Source organism: Xenia sp. Carnegie-2017, unplaced genomic scaffold (assembly GCF_021976095.1).
Source record: "Xenia sp. Carnegie-2017 unplaced genomic scaffold, XeniaSp_v1 HiC_scaffold_24, whole genome shotgun sequence".
Classification (NCBI taxonomy): domain Eukaryota; kingdom Metazoa; phylum Cnidaria; class Anthozoa; order Malacalcyonacea; family Xeniidae; genus Xenia; species Xenia sp. Carnegie-2017.
The window spans coordinates 16,256,287-16,273,701 of record NW_025813487.1 but is presented as its reverse complement, the minus strand read 5'-3'; the positions used below and the strand labels follow the sequence as shown (position 1 = coordinate 16,273,701).

At 33.2% G+C, this 17,415-nt stretch overlaps 4 protein-coding genes and 1 long non-coding RNA gene across 5 annotated transcripts; all 5 read left to right on the top strand.

Moving 5' to 3' along the window:
- Positions 1–175: 175 nt before the first annotated feature.
- On the top strand, positions 176–1,545 carry LOC124451449 (AP-3 complex subunit sigma-1-like). Its single transcript, XM_047002060.1, has 6 exons — positions 176–312; positions 471–562; positions 633–744; positions 806–877; positions 1,038–1,145; positions 1,216–1,545. The coding sequence occupies exons 1-6, from the start codon at positions 244–246 to the stop codon at positions 1,375–1,377; spliced, it is 615 nt and encodes a 204-aa protein (XP_046858016.1). The 5' UTR covers positions 176–243; the 3' UTR covers positions 1,378–1,545.
- An 803-nt stretch (positions 1,546–2,348) lies between these two features.
- On the top strand, positions 2,349–4,317 carry LOC124450381 (LHFPL tetraspan subfamily member 2 protein-like). Its single transcript, XM_047001040.1, has 3 exons — positions 2,349–2,514; positions 3,292–3,717; positions 3,787–4,317. The coding sequence occupies exons 2-3, from the start codon at positions 3,306–3,308 to the stop codon at positions 4,065–4,067; spliced, it is 693 nt and encodes a 230-aa protein (XP_046856996.1). The 5' UTR covers positions 2,349–2,514; positions 3,292–3,305; the 3' UTR covers positions 4,068–4,317.
- A 101-nt stretch (positions 4,318–4,418) lies between these two features.
- Positions 4,419–10,525, top strand: LOC124450380 (microspherule protein 1-like). Its single transcript, XM_047001039.1, is given in 13 exon segments — positions 4,419–5,174; positions 5,459–5,667; positions 5,731–5,799; positions 5,867–5,944; positions 6,016–6,052; positions 6,055–6,124; positions 6,187–6,295; positions 6,387–6,525; positions 6,591–6,660; positions 6,832–7,039; positions 7,151–7,237; positions 7,965–8,093; positions 9,899–10,525. Coding segments are annotated over 13 exon segments (1,389 nt in total). The 5' UTR covers positions 4,419–5,065; the 3' UTR covers positions 9,974–10,525.
- Positions 10,526–11,162: 637 nt separating this feature from the next.
- Positions 11,163–14,936, top strand: LOC124452248 (peptidyl-prolyl cis-trans isomerase FKBP4-like). The gene is made up of 8 exons (XM_047002831.1): positions 11,163–11,471; positions 11,538–11,771; positions 12,233–12,307; positions 12,399–12,661; positions 13,123–13,302; positions 13,606–13,656; positions 14,003–14,153; positions 14,679–14,936. The coding sequence occupies exons 1-8, from the start codon at positions 11,276–11,278 to the stop codon at positions 14,819–14,821; spliced, it is 1,293 nt and encodes a 430-aa protein (XP_046858787.1). The 5' UTR covers positions 11,163–11,275; the 3' UTR covers positions 14,822–14,936.
- Positions 14,937–16,385: 1,449 nt separating this feature from the next.
- Positions 16,386–17,146, top strand: LOC124450382. The gene is made up of 3 exons (XR_006949953.1): positions 16,386–16,405; positions 16,764–16,867; positions 17,073–17,146. It is a non-coding gene; the product is annotated as an uncharacterized LOC124450382 (long non-coding RNA).
- Positions 17,147–17,415: the final 269 nt, after the last annotated feature.

Genomic DNA, 17,415 nt, shown 5'->3' with positions numbered 1-17,415 from the left:
GTAAATACTTTTATTTACTTTGTCAGTGGCTTGACATTAGGGCATTTCCTATCAGGTGTCGCCCAGTCTGACCCCCGTGACCCAGTGTGTTTTTTTATCCAGCCACTGCTTTTGCTTTCTCCCTGACAAAACATTGCTCACCGAACCTTTTCGCGCGTACGTAAGAGACTGGAACTAGTTTGTTTCACTCTTCACTCAGAAAATGAAATTTTATTATTTTATCAACACGGCCAAAGATTAGAAATGATAAAAGCAATCTTGATTTTTAATAATCACGGCAAACCAAGATTATCCAAGTTTTTTACTCATTATGTAAGTTTTGAAGTTTTGGTTAAAGAAAATTTTAAAATATTTGTATAATATAAAACATTTTAATCTGAGATAAACTTAGACGAAGTCTTGTGACCAAATATTATCCTAGGAGTATTGAAAAATCGTCTAGTTTTAATCAATAATTTTGATGCACGTAGTCTGAAGATGTGCAGCAACAAATTATCAGAGAAACTTTTCATTTATTGGCAAAGAGAGATGACAGTTGTTGCAATTTCTTGGAAACTGGAAGGTGAGAAATATTACAGTTTGTGTTCAGTTTGTAGACTTAGAAACGTAAATGATTCCCGCTTTTGTTGCAGTTTGATTGATGGTACTGATGTTAAAATTGTCTATCGGCATTATGCAACCTTATATTTTGTGTTTTGTGTTGATTCATCAGAAAGTGAACTTGGAATCCTTGATTTGATCCAGGTATAGCTCTGTCAATGGCTAATTTTATCTTAGCTATCTTTTAATTATCCTTGATTTTTAGGTTTTTGTTGAAACATTGGATAAAACATTTGAAAATGTTTGTGAACTTGATTTAATTTTTCATGTTGACAAGGTTAGTAGAAGTATTCATGTAACATAAAAATGATATTTTATTTTCAATATTGACATTAACGATATTTTGTGGAACCATTTACATAAGTGTCAACAAAAATACAGAATGCCTTTCTTCAATTTTAAAAAGCTTTGTAAAAATGTTTGAGTAATTTTTTTAGGTTCATTACATTTTGTCTGAAATAGTCATGGGTGGGATGGTTTTGGAAACAAACATGTCAGAAATTTTAACTCACATTGAAGCTCAGAGCAAACTTGAAAAGTCAGAGGTAACTTACTGTTCATATTATTGCATATTTCTTGTAACTTTATGACTCAGTTTTAAATAATCTTTTCTAGGCTGGTATAACTGCAGCTCCAGTAAGAGCTGTTGCAGCTGTGAAAAACTTTAGTCCTAGTGTTGCAAACCTATCTAATATAAGTCTTCCATCATTGCCCAACATCCCCACATCATTCAAAGAATTGAAAACAGCTTTGCCAAATTTTAATAAGAAATTTTAAGCTATGGTTATGGAGACAATTTTGATAATATTAATCAATGTTCCTCTGACTGACAGCTGTTTTGTAGTGTTTTCATTTGATGTTGAAATTTTTGTGTGTTAATTGTAATCTTGTGTTTGGTGTGGTTTATCACATCAATGAAAACCACAATACTACAAATGAAAACAATTTTGAAAAGTTCTTTTTTGTGGAACATCAATAATAATGCTTCATTTATCGTCATATATATCCCTGGGTGAAAATGATCTATTGGTATCAAAATACTTGTAAAGGTTGTCGCCTATGAAACCTTTGAGGTACATCGAGTTGTCATTTTGCAGCTATTTCACCATTCTCTCCATCCACCTACATTACTAACAATCTGTAGTGTTCAAGAGGTGCTAGAAAAATATTGTGTATTTGTGTTATATTGCGCTTGCTCAAAACAAAAGCATTAAGACGATATTGTAGGAAGGTTGTGCCTTTGGTAATTAGAGAGAAAGCCTTGTGCCTCCAAACCATGGCATAACCCATAACCAATAACCAGTGCTGACCTAGGCACAGTATAGGGAATATACAGTAGGGCCACTTTGCTGTACAATTGGCTGCTGCATATTTAATAAGAGAACTGGCTGGTGTAAGCCATTTCATCATTCCTATTGGTCAAATTGCAATTGACTCGCTGCCATTGATAATCACATGCGCAATGAGATATATGTGGCACGAAAAATTCTATTCCAAGCCATCATCAGAGAGATTATTCTTAGGATTTATATTATGTATAATCTCTCTTAAGATGGCTTTGGAATAAAATACAAACAATGCAATGGAGTGGCTCTACTGTATGTTCTCTATACTGAGACCTTGGCATAACATGCTAATGGCGATACTTGGGCATCTGGTGATTGATTGCCTGAGAGTGGACGAATGGGCCAGAATAATGGAACATCACGCACATTCACGTCCGAAAACAAAATCTGACGTATTTCCGGCGTGTGATTAGTGTTGAAGGACTCGTTCCAAGTGCAAAGCTGGAATTCAGAAGACGTTGTGTTTTCGTGAACGTAGTGTTCTCACGAGAAGAGCCCAAAATAATCACAGCAAAGTCTTTTTAATCTAATTGTGTGCGATTCATAGACGTACGGAAGAAATATAAAGGTAGGTGAACAATTTGTTTTTAATAACAGACGCGCAATGCCGAAACCAGTATTTATTTCCATGATAATGCTTCCGTCAACGTTAAAATCCAAACCAACTATTGCCTATTTATCGTTAGCAGTGAAAAGACACGTTTAGTTTGACTTTGTGTTCATCTATATTGGCATATATTGAACCTGCTACCAAGACTATATCGTTTATATTGTTATATTTGATACATTTTGTTTAAGCCTATTAATAATTCAAATTAACTGCCCGACTGCCTCCCCCCTAGAATTGCTAAAGTCATGAAAATGCAAAATTGGTTTCCTTGTTGTCAGGATATGTAGTTCGACAATATTCTTCTTAAGACGCGATTGTTTGTTTAAAAAGTACACACCTTTTTATGGTGGTTTCCGCTGGGGAAGAATTGCAACCTTAATGCATTATATACTAAAATAACATTTTTACTAACTCCATCAAAAACTGCATAAACAAACATTGTCAGTTACAATATGAAACCTTTTATGATTTATCGGATGTGATGCACATGTGTATAAAAATATCTCGTTACAGATTGATTAAACTTTATAATAAAAATAATTGATTAAATTGGCACTCAATGCTTGCGTTAATGTTCAGTTTCTTCAGTCGTAATTTACTGTTCATTGTTCATTGTCTTACTTATTATTATATGTTCGTAATCAATTACTTTAAAAGATATGCATTTATAAGTCTTAGTATAGTTTCTGAATTCTTTAAATGAATTTTGACCACTGGGATTTTATTATTTCGTAGAAGTCAACGTTGTCATGGGTTATCTTATAATCACGTTTCGTAATTTACTTTGGATGTTGCTATCGTTGACTGGCGTTTTAGCTATAATAGCGGCTGTCATTTCTCCTAACTGGAACATAGCTTATGATGGTTATAATACTAAGCAAGTGAACAACAGTATTGGCAGAAAAAATCCAACGATAGGATTGTATTCTCGATGCTCTCGTCAAACGCTTTCAAGAAATGTCACACGTTGGTCATGTCGAAGATACATCCAAAGTCTTGATGATTTACCAAGTGATTTCTGGAAAGCAAGCCTTGTATTTATGGTAATTGGAGCAACTATCGCATCTATATCTGTCATTATGGCAATTACAGCCTTTTGTGTGCAAAAGATTGGCAAGAAATCTCTCATTTCTGTAGTTGGTGTAATTCAAGCTTTTGCTGGTATATTTTATTTTCCATTGATGAAATGTTCTCTTGTCTTCTTGTTAACTATTGTTATATTTTTTCTAGGTTTGTTCCTCATGGTAGGTGTTGTATTGTGGCCAGCTGGTTGGGGCAATGAAAATGAATTATTTAAGAAATACTGCTACAAGATAGCTGATGATGAAAACAAACCATATGCATTCAGGCTTGGTGATTGTACCTTTGGTTGGGCTTTTTATTCAGCTATAGGAGGTACTTTAATGATATTTGCCTGTGCAATATTTTCTGTATACGCTGAGAGATCAACATCAAGTGATAAAGTTCAAGATGAAATTTGGAAAGGAAAAAAAGTGATTTGTCTGCCATGAATGGTTGTCATAGTTCATAGCTTCGTAATGTTTGGTTTGTCCATGTTTAGACATTTGTATTAAAAATCTTAAATACCCACAAAACATTAGCTGAATTATCAAAGTTTGTGGAAGATATCATTATGAGAAAACATTGAAAATAATTGTGCGTAACAGTAAGGAGAACTGTAAAGTAGAGAGCTTTATAATTGTGTGAAACGAATTGTAAATTTTCATGCCTCAAAGTATAAATAAACCGCCGCGATTGTCATCATGTACTTAATTATAGACCGCGGTTAAGAATGACATTGAGAAAATGACAAAGGGTTCAACAAATTGTTTTTAACAATGAACAGAAGTTTACACTCAAAAATAGGCTGTCTGACATGACATCTTTACTTACATTAAATGTTCGTCTCGTCGTTAGTCAGCAGTTCGCACTTTTATGCGTTTCATATTTTGTAAATCGTTCATCGGTTTTAAATATTATTGCTAAAGTTAGCTTCTTTTACCAAGGTCTTTTATTTCTAAGTTATCTGTGATGAAATACTTGTGAAAATAGTACTAGCTGTTATATTTATCCATTTTGGTGATTGCACACTGCTCGCTGTCGAAATTTTAATAACAAGCAATACCTTCGAATTATAATGAATGAATGAATGAATGAATAATTTACATTTATGAATAACATACACTAGAAAGAATATTTATTTCGCATTTTATCTGCAATGAACACATTTATTTTAATGTTTTTTATAAGCTTTAAAAACAATTCCATGGGACTGTATTGTCGATGCGGATGACCCCTGGGCCTAAGAAGTTGCACACTTATAATTCTCGTTTCAGTTCTCCCTAGTCTCCCTCGGCCAGATTCAAGATGGTTGCCAAAGTGAAATTATGGAAACACTACTTTAGAGTGCTGATACTTGATATTTAGATTGATAAGAACTATTTGGATATTAATTTTGAGACCAATCTTTGTTGGAGAAATATTCGAGTCTATCGAATGTTCGTTAGTCATGAATCCAGAAAACCAACAGATAAAGGAACTAGTCAAGGATAAAAGAGAATCTCATCACAAAGAACCATTTTCATCTGGTTTAACAGGAGGTATTTGGAATGTACAAGGTATTACTAACCTCTATGATGATCAAACTCTTTTAATAACATTCTATCATCTATGGTTTGCAAATCCACCAGTACTTATATTAAATTTAAAATAAATAAAGTTTTAACGTTTCATGTTAACCTATTTCATTTTCAGTAGTACATGGGTGTTTCGTTATAATATATGTAATGAATTTGAGTTTTTGTCTCCAGTTACATGTTTTGATGAATTAAAAGAAGGAAGTATTGAATCCCTCAAGCATATAAACACATGCTCAGAAATTGGCAAAAAATTAATATTTTAGATTTAAGGAATAAATCACCAGCATCAGGTGGTCACTTGAAAAATCATAATTTTGGCAAGTCGTCAGGCCGTAGTACGCCGCGAAGAAGCTCATCAAGGTCTATAAAGCGAAAGAAATTTGATGATGAACTTGTGGAAAGCAGTTTGAAAAATGCTGGAAAAGCGTTAGGCTTACCTGAAGCCATTGAAATCAAAGAAAAGGAGAAGAAGGTTTATCATTAATTTTTGTGTCATGATAAGATATTGTTTTACATGTAAATCTTGTATTTTCAGCCAATAAATAAATCTTCTTCTATTTCAAACCATGGTCCTTCTGTGCATAAAAAACAAAAGAAAAATAAGGTTTGCTCTTAGTATTTAAATTGTTACTGGGCTTTCCTTTTTTTGAAAAAATTGCTTGTTCTTGTAGAGTAATGCAGCACCATTAAAGAATGTTGGCAGATGGCGACCATCCGATGACCTGACTCTTATAACAGCAGTCCTTCAGGTAGTTTCTATGTTCATATATTTCACAAAATTTTGTTGACAAATTCTCGGTTAAAATCTTTTCATTTGCAGACAAATGATTTGAATGCTGTTCATATTGGCTGTAAATTTCCTGTCGATTTACACTAAATGAGGTTGAAGATCGTTGGTTTGCTTTGCTTTATGATCCAGTTGCATCAAGGTTGTTTCACAGCTTTGTTTTATTAGCAAGGAATTTTTTTTAATCAAACTTTTTGTTCAAAGGTTGGCATCGTATGGCATGAAACAGTTGCCATGTGATATTGTTCAACAAATTCAAAGTAATACATTATGGAGCAAAGAAGAAGAAGATTTATTAGCTAAGACATCTGCTGTATGTAGAAGTTCTTCATCAAGAAAACATATCTATCAACTAAATCTTTCTTGACAACATTATCATTGATCAGACTCTTATTCATTTATAGACAACAACTGCTAATGTGCAGTATTTTCAAAAATTGCTTGAGGACAATACAGCAACATTTCATCAGTATAGAACAGCAAAATCTGTCATGCAACATTGGCTTCAAATGAAACATTACCAACTTCTTGATGATCAGACAGGTTAGCTAAAAAGGCCTCGGTAATTAAACATAAGACACTGATGAAGTTAATGATTTTTTTTAAAGTACTGGCATTGGGCAGTGCCACGGCAACCTTCTCTGATTTTGAAGAACAAGTGAAGGATTCTGAGTTATCGTAAGTTGTATCATGGCTACCCAAAGTATCTAGTTTTTAAACATATGTTGTGTTCATTATAGAAAAGTAAGTTTGCTGTAATGTTTGCATAAAACTAGTTTGTTAAATTCAGAAGTTGAATCACTTTTAACTTTAACCTAATAAAGTTCAAAAGGTAATGATATTGCTTAGAATGAATGATGAAGTTTTGGAACATGAATTAAATATTTCTGATCGTCGGGCTAAACGAGAAATTCGTCAGCTGGAAGAAGAAATACCACGATGGCAGGCAATTGTTGACTCTTTAAATGAATCTGGAACAGCTCCCACTGAATTTGATTCACAAACTTTGGCGGTCTTAAGAGGAAGGCTTGTACGATATTTAATGCGTTCAAGAGAGGTAAAACTTGCATTTCTCTGTTTGTATTTGATTCACAGAGATTGAGAGCCATAAGAACTTTGAGAAAGTCTTTTGTTTTTGTTTTTCTTCAATATTTCTTTGGTTTTTTAGATTATTGTTGGCAGATCTACGAAAGACCATAATGTTGATGTGGATTTATCATTGGAGGGTCCTGCTGGAAAAGTTTCTCGAAAACAGGTATTTTTTTATATGCAAATGTGCATAAACCAGGATGTGTTGAACTTAAGAAATTTGTTCATTAATTAATTGATTTATTTAATAGTTTTGTTCCTTGTATAAACAACTTAAATATGTTTTGGTAATTGTTGAAGCAACCAGTTACCAAAGCATGGACCCAAGTGAACATGACAACTGATATAAAATCTTAATGATGTATAAAATTGAAGAATTAAAAACTTTCCTTGATATCACTGACCAATGAATTCCACATTTTCATTACGACAAAAGGAAAGAAGTTATTAAAATATTCAGTTGTACATTTTAAATTATTAAATCATTGGTATCAATCTACCTACATATGATGAGCTGGTTGAATCTTAACTTAATTTGATGATCAAATACTCAAAGAGAGGATAGAGGCTTGAATATTCTTGGTGTTTTTTTTGTCATTTATACCTACGATTAGCGCAAATGAAGATAAACTATTCACAAAATAGGAATATGTTTATATATTATGATGTTTTAACGTTGGAATATTGCAACAGAAAATGTACCGATGTTTTAAAATGTTTTGTCTTTGAAATCTCCAATTATGGTAAATTTAACCATATTTGTTATCAGTTCTTACTCTATATCCAAACTATTTATATGTCACATTCTTCTCAGTCCCCACTCTGCTATAATTTTATTTCATTATATATGTTGTATGACTTGAACAAATCTTGACACATTTCTTTAACGACAGGCGGTGATTCGTTTGAAAACAGATGGAGAATATTATATAATGAACGAAGGTAGACGTCCTATTTTCATTGATGGTAAACCTGTTTTAACAGACATCAAGGCGAAGCTTCATCACAATTCAACATTTGAGGTGGATTTTATATTGTTTGATAATGTTGTAGTGTCGTTAGAAGATGTTGTACCGTAAGTGTATGTGTGTGTATGTTACTTTATGTTACAGGTGATTTTGCTAGTGTGTGTTACTGTCTAATGACTTTGTTACTTTATGTTACAGATGATTTTGCTAGTGTGTGTTACTGTCTAATGACTTTGTTAGTGTATGTTACACATGATTTTGCTAGTGTGTGTTACTGTCTAATGACTTTGTTACTTTATGTTACAGATGATTTTGCTAGTGTGTGTTACTGTCTAATGACTTTGTTACTTTATGTTACAGATGATTTTGCTAGTGTGTGTTACTGTCTAATGACTTTGTTAGTTTATGTTACAGGTGATTTTGCTAGTGTGTGTTACTGTCTAATGACTTTGTTACTTTATGTTACACATGATTTTGCTAGTGTGTGTTACTGTCTAATGACTTTGTTACTTTATGTTACAGATGATTTTGCTAGTGTGTGTTACTGTCTAATGACTTTGTTAGTGTATGTTACAGGTGACTTTATTGGTATATAAAGTAAATGGTTTGAACCCAGGAATATTTTTACACGTTTGTGGGTGTAGATTGTCCAGGTTAGTAGATCCTGAGAAGGACTGTTGATGTTGATGACTTGATGTTGACTGACGTTTCGACAACCTTAGCGGTAGTCATCTTTAATGTCAAAAAATGACTACCGCTAAGGTTGTCAAAACATCAGTCAACATCAACATGTACAGTCCTTCACAGGACTTTACTATCGCTAAAGTTGTTGAAACATCAGTCAACATCAATATCAACAGTCCTTCACAGGACTTTACTATCGCTAAGGATGTTGAAACGTCAGTCAACATCAACATCTACAGTCCTTCACAGGACTCTACTATCGCTAAAGTTGTTGAAACATCAGTCAACATCAACATCTACAGTCCTTCACAGGACTCTACTATCGCTAAAGTTGTTGAAACGTCAGTCAACATCAACATCTACAGTCCTTCACAGGACTTTACTATCGCTAAAGTTGTTGAAACGTCAGTCAACATCAACATCAACAGTCCTTCACAGGACTTTGCTATCGCTAAGGTTGTTGAAACGTCAGTCAACATCAACAACAACAGTCCTTCACAGGACTTTACTATCGCTAAGGTTGTTGAAACATCAGTCAACATCAACATCTACAGTCCTTCACAGGACTCTACTGCCGCTAAGGTTGTTGAAACGTCAGTCAACATCAACATCAACAGTCCTTCACAGGACTCTACTGCCGCTAAGGTTGTTGAAACGTCAGTCAACATCAACATCAACAGTCCTTCACAGGACTCTACTGCCGCTAAGGTTGTTGAAACGTCAGTCAACATCAACAGTCCTTCACAGGACTTTGCTATCGCTAAGGTTGTCAAAACATCTGTCAACATCAACAACAACAGTCCTTTACAGGACTCTACTAAGCTGGACGATCTCCATCTACAATCATGTAACGATACTCCCGGGTTCAAACCATTTACTTTATTACAGATGACTTTGTTAGTTTATGTTGCAGATGACTTTGTTAGTCTTTAATGTAGAAGACTTTGTTAATTGATATTGTATATGACCTATATAGATGACGTAATGTTTTAAGTATTTATGACGTAGTTAGTTATGATTCGTTGATATCATAGAATGACGTCGTTAGTTGACGTGTGATGTTTTAGTTATTAGCAAAATTTAATTGTTACCTTTAGAATTATTTAAACTTTTTTGGATACATAATATTGTTAGTATTGAAAGTTTCTGAAGTTGTTGTGTTTATTTATTTTCAGATATGCGGTCTTCACTTCGTATTTTTAATTAACAAAGATTATTCATCTGAACGTAAGCATGTAGAAAACACATAAGAGAAGGCGCCTGGTTATTTTGTGCTTCTCATCATTGGTATATTTGCCATTCTTCATGATGGACGAACTGTTTCTTGTGTTTGACTTCAATGTTATTCGGTCTGTTTTTTCTCTTGCTAAGAATTCTTCTTCATGTTGACTAAACATAAATGGACGGCCTAACTTGTTTGAAACTGCTAAAACGTGTAAACGGAATTTACTTTATTGGAAATATGTCTTCTCTTGTTAATCTCAGGATTCCAGCTAGCAAAGAAAGTATAAACAGGAGTTACATGACACTTTTCATTCTTGTAGCAGTAAATATTCCATAGATTGTTTAAAACTGTCTTATGTCAAATTGCTGAAATTTCTATTTCTTTTTAAAATGCTTAGGAAAAGCATAAAAATTTTTTTTAATAAGTTCATCTGTCTGAAATAAAATGTATACAAATTATATATAGGTCCTTAAATTTAGTTTAATTTAGGAATATATGCGCTAACGCACATTTTTGGCATTATAAATTTAAGTCTATATGAAATATTACAATCAATACATGTTAAATCCAGCTACAATCTCATTTCATGAATCTTCTTATGACAGTAGTCTTTTATCATTTTTGTAGATTTTATTTTCATTTATGAATTTCTTGTCGTTTTGTGGCATTGCCCTTTTCGTCAGCTATAAACTTAAAAATATTTCTTTAATTGCTTGTTTGAAAAAGTGAATGCTACTGGGAGTAGACGTGCAAAAATAAGGAAGAGGACTATTGTAATGTCTTGATGGCAATGGTTTCATTACAAGGCTAGTTTCTTCGTTCTTGTGTCATGCAGCTTTTTTATTTTAATTCTCAGTGGGAGACAAGGGTGACTAGAAGGACGGGTTCGAATCTCGGTGTCATTGTCAAAAATTTGTCATTATTTTGCCGAATGTGATGGACATATTTTCTTTATTGAGATCGATTAAGTCGCCTAATCTTTTTAAATGTAAGAGCTATGAAACATAAAAACAATCGCTGGTTAGGAAAGGGTAGAATTCGGTTGTGCTTTATTTAAATTATTTAAGTAAAAGTGATGTCGGAGGTTTTATAAAAAGTAAAAGTTTTTATAAAATCATTTTTCATATTTATCATTTTCTTTATTCATTTTATAAAATCGTTATTTCTAAGCGTGATGTCACACGCTATGCGTGTTTTTTTTCACGAATTGAAAGTTTCCATCGTCTTGGCGTCTTCACAATTGAAATTAATCGTTTCTTGAAAATTCGTTCATTTAGAACCTCATTTTCTCAATTTTTTCTTTCCAGTTATTTTAAAGTTTTAGAAAATGGTTGAAAGCGTCGATATATCAGGTCGTCAAGATGGTGGCGTTCTTAAAGTGATAAAAAAAGAAGGTTATGGCGAGGATACACCTTGTGAAGGAGCCACTGTTTTTGTACACTATTTGGGAACTTTAGAGGATGGAACACAATTTGATAGCAGTCGTAATCGTGGAAGACCTTTTGATTGTCTACTGGGAAGAGGTTTGAAAACTACAATTCTCTGTAATTCCAGTGTAAACAATTCTAAATGTGTTTTATTGTATTTAGGGCATTTAATTCCTGCCTGGGAACTTGCCCTGGAAACGATGAAGAAAGGGGAGATTTGTGTTTTAACCTGCAAACCAGAATATGCATATGGTAAAGTTGGAAAACCACCTGATATCCCTCAAAATGCTACTCTCATATTTGAGATTGAGTTGATCAGATGGGAGGATGAAAAGGTTACAATGGATGAGTTAGTGACCAAGAAAATTCTCAAGAAAGGAATGGCAGTGAACGTGTAAGTGAAGGAGGAATTGTTGAAGGTAAAGTGAAATGCCATTATTGAACTTATGATCTTAAATATTAACAAAATCTGTAAAAAATATGAGTCCTTACAACCAGTTGTGAAACCAGCTTGAACTTTTACCTCTAAAAATGCAAAATTTTCTGCCAAATTATTATTGATTTTTGAAGGAAATGAATTCCATTCATTATTTTTCCCGTGATTGAACACAAACATATTTGCATTGTAATAGTACTAAAAAACAGATTGGCTTTGTTACAAACAAGAACAAAAATAAAACATTGCACCTTCCACAAAAATTATTGAAGGCTTGCTTCAGCTTAAATCATCCCAAAAGCTATACGAGTTTAGTTGTTGTATGTATAGTTTCCATAATGCTTTTATAGATTTGCTTTTATACAACCTGCTATCATTAGGACATGCAATTTTGACTCAAAATTGAGTCCTATTTGACTTATTTTAGTGCACCTTGTTGGCAAGGTGGATAATCGAATATTTGATGACCGTGATGTTCAATTTACTGTTGGTGAAGGTCAGTATTTTCATGATATATTTTTAAACTAAAACACATTTTTCAATTTCAATCTTGTTTCATTACTTGAATCTATCTGACTGCCTTACAGGTGACCTAGTTGATGTTATTTCTGGTGTTGATGCCTTAGTAAAAACAATGAAGAAAGGGGAAATATCTGTTGCAAATTGTGACAGTTCTTATGCATTTGGTGAAGAAGGAAGAAAAGAGTGGGGTATTAAACCAAGTAGCAATGTAAAATATGAAGTACATTTGAAGACATTTGAACAATTAAAGCAACCATGGGAGTTGAGTGTTCAGGACAGAATTGAAGGAGCAATATTTGCAAAGAAGAAAGGAACAGAGTATTATAAAGTAAGTTTCAATTTGTTTAGTGCACTGTAACACAAATTTTGGTTGAGGGTTAGGATTAAGATATAGTCTATTAAATGAGCTGAAAACTGCAATGGTTATGAAGCATATAATTATTTGACTATTTTGAAACAAAATGACACTTCCTGTTCACTTAAATTTTCTCAAATAAAACATTGGTTAGTAGTGCATGACGAACTTAGAGCTTAAAGATTGAATTTTAACATTATGGTAAAAACTGTCTGAAAAGAATATTCAAACTTTGTTTTAGAACATGATGGTAAATTAACTAAGCTTTGAATACAAATAATCTTTGTCTTTTTGAAATGAACAGTTAACTTGTTATTATTACGGCCAGTCATATGACAAGCATTTTGAAGGAAATCTAGGAAAAAGAATTAGTAAAAACTGACATTTCAAATTATTGCTTTGACGTTAATCTCTGTTCACTTGTATTGTTGTAGGAAAAAAAATTCTCTCAAGCATTGGGAAAGTACACTCGCATGGTAACCTTGGTGGAAAGCTTAGGTGAAGAAAGAGATTTAAAGGAAGTTTCATCATTGATTTTAGCTGGTCATCTCAATGTTGCCTTGTGTTATCTCAAGTTAGCAAAATATAAAGAATGTATTGAGTCATGTGACAAGGTATATGTATTTATTACATTTCTTTTGACAAATAACTTTTATCTTCGTCACTGCATAAGTTGTGTTTTAAAATCTTATTAAATGGCAAGAACTTTTCATTGCTTTCATAAGATTTTGAGTAATGTAACAGCTGGTAATTGTAAACAGTTATAAACTAGTTGAAAATTTTAGAAAGAAGTAAATGAAAAATTAAGGGGGGGGCTAACCAAGAACCACCAGGGGCTCGTTACACTTTTTCTTGAAATATGGTAATTTTTGTCAAATTTCTAAGAAGTTATATTACATGTGTTATTACTTTTTTAGGCATTATGTCGTGACAAAAATAACATAAAAGCCATCTATAGGAAAGGAAAGGTTTGAATTTAAGCTCAGGTGTAGATTTAGGGGAGGTCTGGAGATATCTTATTTATACGTGCATGTGAGATAGAAATGGATTTACCCACGGTCTACTCAACCAACTAATGGAGATGGATCTCCACGTATAACTTTGGTTGTAGTTAACTTGCTTCGTGACAAACTAGTAGAAAATCATCAGTCAACTAAAGCATGCGTCGTAACTTGTGGATTCTCACCACAATCGTGGAGTAGGTAGGGTCCTCCCTTACTCCCCTTACGTCAATGCAATCAGTTAATGTATATTTTTAAATTCATTCATTCAATTGTGTCTTTTCGTCTGCAGTTGGTTTTTTATTCTGTTTAGGCGAAACTAGATATGAATTATCCCGATGAAGCAAGCGAAATGTTTGAAAAAGTTCTACGACTTGAACCAAACAACAAAGACGCCAAGATACAATTAAATATTGCAAAAAAGATGATTGCTGAAAATCGTGTAAAGGAGAAGACAATATATGGTAATGTTTATGACTTTTATGTTGTTCTGTTTGGTTTTTTTAAGTTTATTTAACGTCAGATAACGGGAGATAAAAGAATTTTCACGAAACATTTATCTCATTGTTATCATAAATTATACTGGATTGTATGAAAGCATCAATCAAAACGTTAGATATGTAGAGACAGTGAGAGTTTGTTCACACTGAGGTATATATTGCACATAACAAGACTAATTTATAAAAAAGAATGGCGATTTATTTCATTTTCACTTGGGTTTGGTTACTTTTACCAAGTCACGATAAATGATGAATTGATGATCTCCTTTGAACCTGGGAGTATCGTTATACGTATGTTTGTAGATTTTCAACATGAAATAATGATATGATTGATTTGTTGGACTTTTTGCCTGGTCTCAAACCCATGTTAAAAACCATTTACTTTCGTAGATTTTGCTCTTATCAATCTTTTTACAAATATGGTAATGTCAAATAATTTTTAAAATACGTATTACTTAATTATTTGATGTTTTTAAATTACTGTTGCAGCGAACATGTTTGAAAAGTTTGCAGCAAAAGATGCAAAGAAATTGGCGTCAGAAAAATTATCAAATATGAATGATGACAAAGATATATTTACGAAGGCACAGGAAGAGGCACATGTTTCGTACGAAGAAGATCTTGAATCATAAAACTACAAATTGAACATGAATACATCTCTCTTTACATGTATAAATATTTGTTAACGTAACATCTTTATGTATTTCTTGTGAACAAGTAGTGTACGATTTAAAAATTTTTGAAAAACTTTCGCCTGTATTCTAAAAGCTCACTTATACTCGCTGAGTGCGATACAGAAATCTTGTTGCCACTATTCAATGGTAAACACATTTCTCCAACAATGGAAAGATTTTTGCCGAAATATTTCAAATGAAGCCATCAGTGAAGTTAAAATACCGTCTTTGGATAGTTTTGAGGTGATTTTGAAGCTCAATTAGTGAGTATGATTGTAGGCGTTTATCTAGAGGAAAAACAAAGATTTGATTATTATTTGTACTTGTCAGTAGCATTTTATGTTCTACTATCCTAAACCTTTTCATCATATATTATTTTGGCATCATGTCTCATGTTCATTGTTCTATTAGCGCTCGTACTTGAAGGTACCACTAAAGTTTGCATAGATTCTCAAGCAGGTGCAACGCTAAACGCTCGACCTTCAGTCTCGGCCTTCTGCTGCTCTCGAGTTCTGCAAAAGGTCTCCTCGGTTTTTATAAGCTTGTTTGTGTTTGCATATCTTTATTTCATGTTTTCTTGTATTGTAGCTCCAACATGGATGTAGTTGTGAAAGTCCCTTTGCCACCTGTGTCCTTCGCATGCAAAAATGAAAGATTATTACAGGATTTTGTTATTTGACTTTTATCTTTTTTTTGCTTTGTTCATCAAATGTGTTTAAATCCATTTATGTCAGCTGAAAGAATGGAAGAAATTCCAAGAAGAAGCAGCAAAACGCGATCATCGTAAGATTGGCCAGGTACTTGCTTTTTATATTATGTTTCTACTCTAAGTATTAATTTTTGTGTTAACAGTTCTTATTGCTTATTCTTTCAATAAACATTTTTTTGTTCATTTTCTAGGAACAAGAACTATTTTTCTTTCATGAACTAAGTCCTGGGAGCTGTTTTTTCCTTCCAAATGGAGCCCACATTTACAATACTCTTGTGAATTTTATCAAGGTACTGCTTATTTCCACCTTGACATTCTGGAACATGATTTTATCTTTAGAAGTTAAGGCCACTTTGCTCTTTGAAAACTCTAGTTGTGTGTATATTATAACACAACCGCAACGTAAATACTTTTAGCCAAAACGTAAATTACGTACAGCTTTAACGGTAATAACTTCAAGCACAACGGGAATTTCTACAGCTACAACGTTAATACCAACAGTCACAACGTTAATACCAACAGTCGCAACGTTAATACCAACAGTCACAACGTTAATACCAACAGTCACAACGTTAATACCAACAGTCACAACGGTAATACCAACATCCACAACGTTAATATCTTTCATCCCGTTGATCATTTTGTTAAAAAAGTTTCCTTGTGCAGGAGGAATATTGGAAGCGTGAGTTTCAAGAAGTTGTTACACCAAATATCTACAGCACCAAACTGTGGATGACGTCAGGTCATTGGCAACATTATTCTGAGAATTTATTCAAGTTTGAAATAGAAAAGGAAGTTTATGCTCTTAAGCCGATGAACTGTCCTGGACATTGGTAAGTTTTCTTACAAATGAGGTTTGTGGAGGTTATCGTAAAACTGATCAAAAGTTGATCATGGATGAAGAATCAAGATATGATCCTTTTGGGGTTCAGCATTTAATGTTGACCAAAATTTTTGAGATTCAGATGATCATCTTTAAATGAATAATTACATAGCTAATAGTGGAAAGCAGAGAAACTTTGGATAAACGCCGAGGTACTGACAATCCAAAGTTTCTCTGCTTTCCACTATTATCTATGTAATTATTCATTTAAACTGAAGATGGCATCATGAGATGTCGAAACATGTCTATTTTCAAAAGATTTTGGTCTACATTAAATGCTAACAAACGTGAATTTTTTATATCTGCAGTTTGATGTTCGATCATCGCCCTCGCTCCTGGCGTGAGTTACCATTGCGTATGGCTGATTTTGGCGTGTTACATCGAAGCAAGTTATATCAGCCATTAAAAAATTGTATATTCTCAACTTGGGATGATTATATTTGAAAGCAGAAACACTTTTTTTGAATGTTATTTTATTTCAAAGAGAGGCGTTATCAAAAGTGTCTTACCTAATTTACCTTTCACTTATTTGGGATAAGTTTTAATATTTAACATATTGTAGAAATTTAGCCAATCAGAGATGTAAGAGCTCAAAATTTATCCAATAACATTTGTAGAGCTCATTGAAATCAACCAATGAAATCGATCGGACCACCAAATGATCTTAATAAACGTCAATCACTTTACACAACGGTAGATGCCCTCAAGACTCGAAAGTGAAAGGAAGGTTAGTGAAATTTTGATTTATTGTTTTAAACGCACTTCAAATGTTGATAAATTCAATGACAAAAGCCTTGTTTGATGTATAGTTACGCATTGTTTTACTGTAAATCTTTTCGTCGGTTGTTTTTGTGCAATTCGCCGTTTAACTGCGCCTTCGACGGTTTATTTGCTTGGCCAGAGAAACTTGACAGTATAAAAACGGCAAGTTTGTATGTTTCAAAGTCTTTCTTTTTATTT